This window comes from Myxocyprinus asiaticus, chromosome 16 (assembly GCF_019703515.2).
Source record: "Myxocyprinus asiaticus isolate MX2 ecotype Aquarium Trade chromosome 16, UBuf_Myxa_2, whole genome shotgun sequence".
Taxonomy (NCBI): Eukaryota; Metazoa; Chordata; class Actinopteri; order Cypriniformes; family Catostomidae; genus Myxocyprinus; species Myxocyprinus asiaticus.
This window is the reverse complement of record NC_059359.1, coordinates 25,734,408-25,744,364: the sequence shown is the minus strand read 5'-3', so window position 1 is coordinate 25,744,364 and position 9,957 is coordinate 25,734,408. Positions and strand designations below refer to the sequence as shown.

General features: G+C 38.3%; 1 protein-coding gene across 1 annotated transcript; it reads left to right on the top strand.

Annotated features, from left to right (window-relative positions):
- Positions 1-836: 836 nt before the first annotated feature.
- Positions 837-9,588, top strand: gtpbp10 (GTP-binding protein 10 (putative)). Its single transcript, XM_051719987.1, has 10 exons — positions 837-990; positions 1,177-1,370; positions 2,825-2,916; positions 3,165-3,309; positions 4,938-5,011; positions 5,175-5,227; positions 5,652-5,759; positions 6,810-6,887; positions 7,031-7,154; positions 9,052-9,588. The coding sequence occupies exons 1-10, from the start codon at positions 958-960 to the stop codon at positions 9,285-9,287; spliced, it is 1,137 nt and encodes a 378-aa protein (XP_051575947.1). The 5' UTR covers positions 837-957; the 3' UTR covers positions 9,288-9,588.
- Positions 9,589-9,957: the final 369 nt, after the last annotated feature.

Genomic DNA, 9,957 nt, shown 5'->3' with positions numbered 1-9,957 from the left:
TATTCATATTTTTTTTCCAGCTGTGCAGAGCATAGAAGTGATTTACAGGATAAACGTATTTTATGTAGGCAACTCTTCACCAAATTAAAACCCTGAACATTAATTATTTTGTTAGTTGTGCATTAGGCCCATAACAGGGTCTCCTGATATTTTGTAAACCGATAGGATAACGTGACCAGTGAAAAACAGATGAAAATAACAATATTAAAGGAATATTCCAGGTTTAATACAAATTAAGTTAACTGACAGCATGTGTGGCATAATCTTGATTACCACAAAAAATTATTTCTACTTGTCCCTCCAGTTAAAGTGAGGGACTTACAATGACGCCGCAAACCCAAAAACCATACAATGGCCGTAAAAACGACTTTTTAAACAACTTTACAGCTCAAATAATAAACAAGTTGAAACAGAAGAATTAATGTAAGTGCTTTTATAAAATTATAAACTTCATATTTCTGCCTTTAAACCCTCCAGAAATTGGCCCCATTCACTTCCATTTGAAGTGCCTCACTTTATTTTTTGCTTCTTTTTTTAAGAAAATTATTTTTTGTGGTAGGCCTAATCAACATTATGCCACAAATGCTGTCGATTGAGCTTGACTTGTATTGAACCAGGAATATTCTAAAAACCGGATCTAAACGCTGGCAGAAGAATCATGCCCACTGCGACAGACAATAAAGCTGGATTAATACCATCTCCCTCGGAGAGAAATGGTCGATGTAATGAATCTAAAACACGATGACGATAATTATGATACGTTCTTTTCCTGGGTGAGGCGGAGACAGATGATGGACAGCTGTTGTAGCCAATCACCACACACACTGCCATGTTTCCGGAAGCACACACGTGGTTCGATTGTCGCTTTAGCAATGCAGAATCATGTGCGTTGTAACTAAAGAATAAACGGTTTCGTTTGACTTTAGAACAGTTTCGGAGTTGGGGAGTTATTTCGGCATGGTCTGGACAAGCAGAGTTTGTTTCCGGAAGGTTAGTAACGTTGGCGAGTTTATTAAATATCATTTGCCAAGTCATTTGGCTAGTCATGCCACATGGAGCATGCACTTTTATACCTTAGGCTGACATACTGTCTTGGTGACCGTTGTTTAAGGGTTTTTTCTGAATTTATCCTGACATGAGGTAATGCTATTCTCTCTCTGTTTGTCTCTATTTCAGTATGGAAACTTTGTGGATAATATACGGCTGTACGTGAAGGGTGGGAGCGGGGGAATGGGATTGCCCCGTTTAGGGGGGCACGGGGGCAACGGAGGTGACGTGTGGGTTGTGGCCAAAAAAGGTGTTACCTTGAAGCAAATCAAGGACAAGCACCCTAATAAACGATTCACTGCAGGTGTTGGTTCTAACAGCAGGTGGGTCCTTCTTGTTTAGATAAACATTAATAAGCTAAAATCATGATATTTTTCTTTCTACTACTGAGAAAAATGCGTGAGTGGAATACGAATGTCTGTAATTCCTCTTTTAAAGGCAATAATGTGAAAATCCCCCGATCCTATTTAAAAAAAAAAAAAATCCATAATCATATTCTTAATTTTTTGACATATTGCTTTTTTTGTGTTTAGGTGGCCTGATACAGGTCACAGAGACCTGTCTTTTGTTTGCAGCAGCAGATTGTGTGGTCTGATTGTTTGTGTAAGAGTGGGAACTCTGAGACAGATGGGTTTTAGGTGTCATTCCTCTGTCTGGGAATATGAGGTCTACATTTTTCTGATGTTGTGAAGCTTACCACTGGTATGCAGAGGAAACCTCCCTAATTAGTTGCCATCTAATAACATAAAAAATACAAAAATCATTGTCTTTGTTGCATCAATGTACCTGCCAAATAGTCTTTAATTAAATGGAAAGTTCACCCAGAAATTCTGTCACCATTTACTCACCCTCATGTCACTCCAAACCATATAAACTCACCGGCCACTTTATTATGTAAACCTGTACATCTACTTATTCATGCAATTATCTAATCAACCAATCATGTGGCAGTAATGTATAAAATCATGCAGATATGGGTCAGGAGCTTCAGTTAATGTTCACATCAACCATCAGAATGGGGAAAAAATGTGATCTCAGTGATTTCGACTTTTGCATGATTGTTGGTGCCAGACTGGCTGGTTTGAGTTTTCTGTAACTGCTGATCTCCTGGGATTTTCATGCACAACAGTCTCTAGAGTGTAAAGAGAATGGTGTGAAAAAACAAAAAAACATCCAGCGAGTGGCAGTTCTGTGGGTGTAAACGTCTTGTTAATGACAGAGGTCAGAGGAGAATGGCCAGACTGGTCCAAACATTTTTTTTTTAAAGTCTTTCAAACCCACATACAAAAACTGCTAGAGAAAAAAAAAAAAACACATTTGCACATTTGAACCTTTGACTCGATGTACGATAACTTCCCTGTGTGACAACTAGCCCCAGTCATTTCAGAATCAACTGCTTTAAATGAGAAACAAATTAAAATGTAAGTCATTATTCACAGAGCATTTTGCCTTGCCAAATTATGATACAAGCAAGAATGCATTTTCCATGTACCGGGAAGCACAGCACACTGTTGTACCTTCAATTGGTTTGAATGTGGTTTAAATGTTTTCTGTGAATATTACCTTTATTTTTCCTCTGATCCTAAATAAATAAATATTTTATTGTATTAATCAATGAGTGCTTCCTGTTTTAAAAGGCTTCTCTTTTCATCACAAGCGCACGTATGTTTCTTGATTTATTTTTTATTTTTTTTATTTTTTTTACTTTTTTTACTAGGGTTGGTTTTGTATGAAAGGGGCTGTCAATAAAATTTGTGTTGTGTGATGTTTTTGTCAGCATCTATGCTCTGAAAGGGGCTCAGGGAGAGGATGCTCAGGTCTTTGCACCCACTGGGATCTGTGTTACAACAGACGACGGGAGATTCCTTGGTAATTCCAATATTTACACCCCTGTTTAGTTCACACAATCACTTTATTCTCCTTTCACATCTCTCACATCACTTCACATCTTTATTTGACATGTTTTTTTTTTTTTTTTTACTTCTACACATGGTCTCTCACCTTTGCACTTTTAAACCAATGTCATTGTGTGCTGTTTGTTCATTCTTATGTTACACTGTGGTGAGATTTTATTTTTGTATATCTTAAGGAAACTTTATTAATTCTTTTCTCTTTAGGAGAGTTGAACTGTGAAGAAGACAGACTTCAGGTGGCTAGAGGTGGTCAGGGTGGCACTCTTCACTCTGGGTTCCTGCCCAGTAAAGGTCAAACCAGGCATATTCGACTGGACCTTAAACTCATTGCAGATCTTGGACTTGTAGGGTGAGAGACACTAGAGATGCAGCTATTTGATACCTTGATTGGTATTGGCACCAAAACTGACCTTTTTTAAAAAAAATAGAACGGGTATCGATCAGATGCGGCTGATCCAGATTCGACAATGTGTGTTAGTCATAGTTGTTACTGTCAAGCTTAAAAAAGGACACACAGTAAAGCTGTCATAAAAATAGCCCATATGACTTGTGTGTTTTATTTCAAGTCTTATGAATGCTTGGTATAAGGAACAGACTGAAATTTAAGTAATTGCTGCAGAAAATCTTACCTTCCAGTGCAGCTTTCAAATGTAATTCTCCATTCTGCGTTTTTAAACTGGAGTGTCGCATTGAGTTACAACTTGAGCTGCACAATGAATTGCATTTTAAATGAATTTGTGATATGGCATAGTGTGATTATTAAATCAGAAAAGACTGGTTTAAATAAGTATATCTCTGTTTTGTCTTCTACCACACATACTGAAGTATGCTTATGCAGATTAGGGGTGGGCGATATGACCAAAATCTCATATCTCTAGAAACTTAAGATCTTCTCAAAGCAATGCGACAAAGAAAATAAAACGTAAGTAAAAAAAAAAAAATCCAACAAAAATAAACACTTCTCGAAGAAAATATATCAAATAAATATCACTTAATAAATAAATTAAGTGACTGATATAAATAAATGACTGAATTAATGTGGAGTTCATCTTTTGGCTTCCATAATATTTTTTTGCATGCTTCATTTTGAGGTGATAAAACAGACAGCTTGTATTACGAGTGATTATCATCGTGCAAAAAAGTTTGCAGATAAAAATGTTCTGCTCTGTGCTGGCTTTTTTGAACCAACACAACAAATGTCGTGCCTGTTTAATTAACAAGCACCTCTTTATTTTCTTGACCTGTTTGGTAGTCGTCCCGTTCTGTGGAGATTTCTTTCTCCATTTGGGGTTTTCCTGGGTCAGAAATGATTGAGTAGCACGAGTGACCCAGCTCTGAGCTCTGCTGTCTCTGGAGCGCAAATATCGGAAAGCCTGCTGGACTCGCATGCACTTTGGACCTCCAGAGACAGCGCGTGCCACAGTCACGTGAAACATTCGTGTGTCAGATGAGAAGAATATTTAGCGCCTTTGAAGAGCCAAACGCTAGATGAAGGTCATTAAATTTGCTTGGCCAGCTGCAGAAAAACATTCAGTGCTGGAAAAACCCTTACATTTTCTCTGTCTCAGGTGAAGCCCTGCCCACTGATAGATAAGCCCACGCTAGCACATGATATTTACATATTGTGATATACACGATATAGCAAAATCTCTACCGATTTACACTTTATATCACTGCCATGATATATATCGTCATATCACCCAGCCCTATGTCAGATAATTAATAAATCTCTTTCCAACTCTTAGATGATTATCGTTTTAAATTTTACTCACCTAGGAAGCAGTACAGATTAATTATTACTTATTGGCTTTATTCACATAGTCAGTGTTGGGGATTGACAGCCGTATTTACCAACAGGTGTGACTCAAATTGTACATGCCCTTATTGTAATTCTTCCATGTGTCCTCTTCTGGCTTGATTACTGTGTATTTCACATTTTCACAGGTTTAGTTTGATAGATTTGTATTATTTTGACAGGTTTCCTAATGCCGGTAAATCCTCCTTACTGACTGCCTTGTCTCATGCTAAGCCAAGGATTGCCAGCTACCCCTGTGAGTACTGATTATGAAAGTTATCGATCTAACATAGTAAAATTAGTTGAGGAGGACTGCTAAAGAAAGCTGGATTTTACATATAAAATAGTGCTTTTTAAACCAGTATTGCAAAACGACGTACTATTTTATAAAAGTTAATATTTTCTTTATTTTCCTGTAGTTACAACTTTAAGACCTGAGATTGGAAGGATCATGTATGATGATCACAAGCAGGTAGGATGTCAGCCTCTTCAAAATGTGTTCTTGTGTGCTTTATTAACTAGTAGCATGCAATCAGCTCCGAAGGATGTGTCATGTCATGAGTTATCATAGTTATGAAAACGGCAGTTAAGTTTACTCATTTTTATGCATGTTCAGAAGTCAACACTGTAAATCTTAGTGTCTTATTTAATTGAATATATTGTTCTGGGTTAACAGAATTGTTTTTATAGTGTGTCAAGTAGTAAATCATGTTAACAGAGCATGAACTGGCATTATTATTATTCCCAATCTTCCATCAAGCTGCGTGACAAACTTGCTTGGAGTTAATTGAGACTATGGTTTATACAGCAAGCATCATTTTAACACCATCTCCACACGTTTTCTTCAAATGGTGATGATGGCAGTGTGAGAATAGAAGTCTATCTTTTCCCCTGAGGTTTCACTGGCTGACTTACCAGGACTGATTGAAGGTGCTCATGAGAACAAAGGCATGGGACATAAGTTTCTCAAACATGTGGAGAGAACCAAGCAGCTCATGTTTGTGGTACGCAGGTAGTATGGTGAACTTTAATGTTAAAGGTGAAGTATGTAACTTTTTTTAATGTCAAAATATGCTCTACTATCCCAGTTTATTGTTCACTGACAACTATAAGTAAGCCATTCATGGGTTTACCTCCCCCAAAAGTATAAACACTGAGCCTCTCAGGCACTATCAAAACATTGATGTTTATATTTTGAGCAGCCTGCTCAGCTCCACCCATCCCTTTCTAGCTTAACCTGTAGCCTGAGTTTGGGGTGTGGCTACATGTTCAACTGGGGAATATAAACATCCATTGTAGATGTGTACACAGGAAAATAAATTTAGCTTTGCCAAAATTCAAAGACTTGCTAAAAGACAGAAACAGGGAATGGAGTAAAACCAGAGTGAACAATGGCATTGTATTTACAAGGTAAAGGAATTTTTGGGGTTCGATGGAGATGCCTAACTTGCCGAGTTTCTCCTCAAATGGGTAAGCTACACTCAAGGTATTGCCACACATGTTAGCTCATTACTGTCGAGCTCCAGATAAATTTGTAAGATACTCTGAATATGTATCGTTATGCTTACTAGTTACCAGAAGTATCATCCTACCTTGTGTGCTGGATTTCCCGAACACCCAGCTGCCATTCAATGCGGCGATGTTATCGGACGGCCCGATTCCTCTGCCACACTTTCTGTCCAGTGTGTTAATGTTATAGTGGTCTTGTTTATTACGATGTTCACCACCTTTTATTTAGTATGGCCTATTTGTTCATAGGGAATCAGACTGTGAAAGGGCATGAGGAGTCTTAAGGGGTGTTGGCAAAGGTTGTTTGAAAACATACTTTTTTTTTTGTAATTCCGTTTGGTGCCACTATTAGCGCAGAAATTACATACTTCACCTTTAAGTGGTAATGGTCCCATTATATTACATTGTGCCTTATCTTTGGTAAATTGTCGAATTCAATTCAACAATTTACGTTCGAACTGAATTATGAATGATTTACACAGAAGTTTGTAATGCTCGTGTTTTATAAATGAGGCCCATTGTGTGTTTGGTTTCTTATTTTTCAGGTCGACATTTGTGGGTTTCAGCTAGCTAGTAACACACCATTTAGGTCTGCTTTTGAAACTGTGCTGCTTTTAACCAAGGTAATACCTGCTGGGGCTCTGTCCATCCAAGGGCTCTATCCATCAATATTTATAACAGTAAACACTACTGCTCTTCTGAATACAATGCTCCTGCATACTCGATTTTGCTGCATAAAGTGCTTTTGATTTTCCCTCTTAATCAGGAGCTGGAGTTGTATAAGGAGGAACTGTTAGCCAAGCCAGCCATCCTGGTCATAAATAAGATGGACCTCCCTGAGGCTCAAGGCAAGCTGAGAGAGCTGCATAATCAGCTGGAGAATCAAGAAGGTAGACATTATATGAACCAAACAGTGGCTATTTATACTACCATATGGGTCAAGTCAGGGATAGTACTCATACATTTTTGAGGTTTAGCCTTTGTTTAATGTTGTTTTGGATTATATTGCAGGGGTGTCTGAGAAATTACATATCACAACAGTAGATGCTCTAATTTATAGAGTGGTTGAATTATTGTTTGATACAACTGTGGATGAAAAGCAGTTTAATTTTTATGATGTGAACCATGCTGTACATAAAAACTTGCATACAGTTGAAGTCAGAAGTTTACATACACCTTAGCCAAATACATTTAAACTCAGTTTTTCACAATTCCTGACATTTAATTGTAGTAGAAAACATTCCCTGTCTTAGGTCAGTTAGGATCACTACTATATTTTAAGAATGTGAAATGTCAGAATAATAGTAGAGAAAATTATTTATTTCAGCTTTCATTTCTTTCATCACATTCCCAGTGGGTCAGAAGTTTATACACTTTGTTAATATTTGGTAGCATTGCCTTTAAATTGTTTAACTTGTGTCAAACATTTTGCGTAGCCTTCCACAAGCTTCTCACAATAAGTTGCTGGAATTTTGGCCCATTCCTCCAGACAGAACTGGTGTAACTGTGTCAGGTTTGTAGGCCTTCTTGCTCGCACACGCTTTTTCAGTTCTGCCCACAAATTTTCTAGCGGATTGAGGTCAGTGCTTTGTGATGGCCACTCTAATACCTTAAGCCATTTTTGCCACAACTTTGGAGGTATGCTTGGGGTCACTGTCCATTTGGAAGACCCATTTGCGACTGAGCTTTAACTTCCTGGCTGATGTCTTTAGATGTTGCTTCAATATATCCACATAATTTTCCTTCCTCATGATGCCATCTATTTGTGAATTGCACCAGTCCCTCCTGCAGCAAAGCACCCTCACATGATGCTGCCACCCCCATGCTTCACGGTTGGGATAGTGTTCTTCGGCTTGCAAGCCTCACCCTTTTCCTCCAAACATAATGATGGTCATTATGGCCAAACAGTTACATTTTTGTTTCATTAGGCCAGAGGACATTTCTCCAAAAAGTAAGATCTTTGTCCCCATGTGCACTTGCAAACTATAGTCTGGCTTTTTTATGGTGGTTTTGGAGCAGTGGCTTCCTTGCTGAGTAGCCTTTCAGGTTATGGCGATTTAGGACTAGTTTTACTGTGGATATAGAGACTTGTCTACCTGTATTCTCCAGCATCTTCACAAGGTCTTTTGCTGTTGTTCTGGGATTGATTTGCACTTTTTGCACCAAACTACATTCATCTCTAGGAGACCGAATGTGCCTCCTTCCTGAGCGGTATGATGGCTGCGTGTTCCATGGTGTTTATACTTGCGTACTATTGTTGACAGATGAACGTGGTACCTTCAGGTGTTTGGAAATTGCTCCCAAGGATGAACCAGACTTGTGGAAGTCTGCAGTTTTTTTCTGAGGTCTTGGCTAATTTCTTTTGATTTTCCCATGATGTCAAGCAAAGAGGCACTGAGTTTGAAGGTAGGCCATAAAATACATCCACAGGTACACCTCCAATTCATCACACCTCCTATAAAAAGCTAATTGTCTACAGGCTTGACATCATTTTCTGGAATTTTCCAAGCTGCTTAAAGGCACAGTTAACTTAGTGAATGTAAACTTCTGACCCACTGGAATTGTGATATAGTCAATTAAAAGTGGAACAATCTGTCTGTAAACAATTGTTGGAAAAATAACTTGTCATGCACAAAGTAGATGTCTTAAACGACTTGCCATAACTATAGTTTGCTATGGTATATGCTCCAGTTGATTGTCAAATTGCATTGACCTTTAAAGAGTTCTTTATGACTGTGCAGATTTCCTTGATTTATAGCTCATTTGAATCATCCTTTGCTTTTATAGAATCAAGCCACTACCTTCCTGAGGACATGACTCCAAGAGGCCTAATGCATTTCACAAACGTCGTCCCAGTCTCTGCCACAACTGGCCTTGGACTGCCCGTGCTCAAAACCCTTATCCGCCAATCACTTGAGGAGCAGAATACCATAGAAACTGAAAGCCAGCGCAGCGTGAGGCTCCTTAAGTTGAGAAGGGAGATTCCCACTCCAGTGATACCCAGCTGGGGGCATCCAGTATGAGATCCATAGAGGCTCTGTATGGAAACCCATACATAATCATCAGGAACACTAGTGAACATTTGCAGACATGTTAAATATGCAATGTATGGGCATGAATCCCACAGCTTAAAAAATTGCCATCAGCTCAACAAAGAAAAGGAGAGTCTGTATCAAGTTTCAGTCCATATTGTTTAGACTAGCATTTGTTGGACTCTGGTACCAAATTGGGGATTGACAATATTTTGTGTCACCTAATAAAGACCTCATCAGCACCCTAGTGCTTTTCAAAAGTAAGAACATGCTGTTGAGGCTCCAAAGGAAATGTTTGAGGAAGTGTTTTTCCTGTGTTTGAATAGTGTTATTGTTCTGAGCTTTCATTTTAATATTCGAAGTGTACAGTGACTGGAAAATTGTCATTTTTGAGAGAGTTAATGCTTTAGTAGTAATCATCTAAATTATTTCAATATTGTTTTATGAGTACTTATCTGACCGCCTGGTATAATGATAGGTTATAGCTTTTTTTGTTTTTCAGGTTTTATACATTACAATATGTCATGTAAGCAATATTGCACAAGCAAGAGTGCTGAATGTACTGTATATCAGCACTGCTGTGATTCGGCCATAGGCATGATAAAAGGCACAACAGCACAATTGCGAGCGTGATACAACTGTTCAACAAACAAGTAAATAA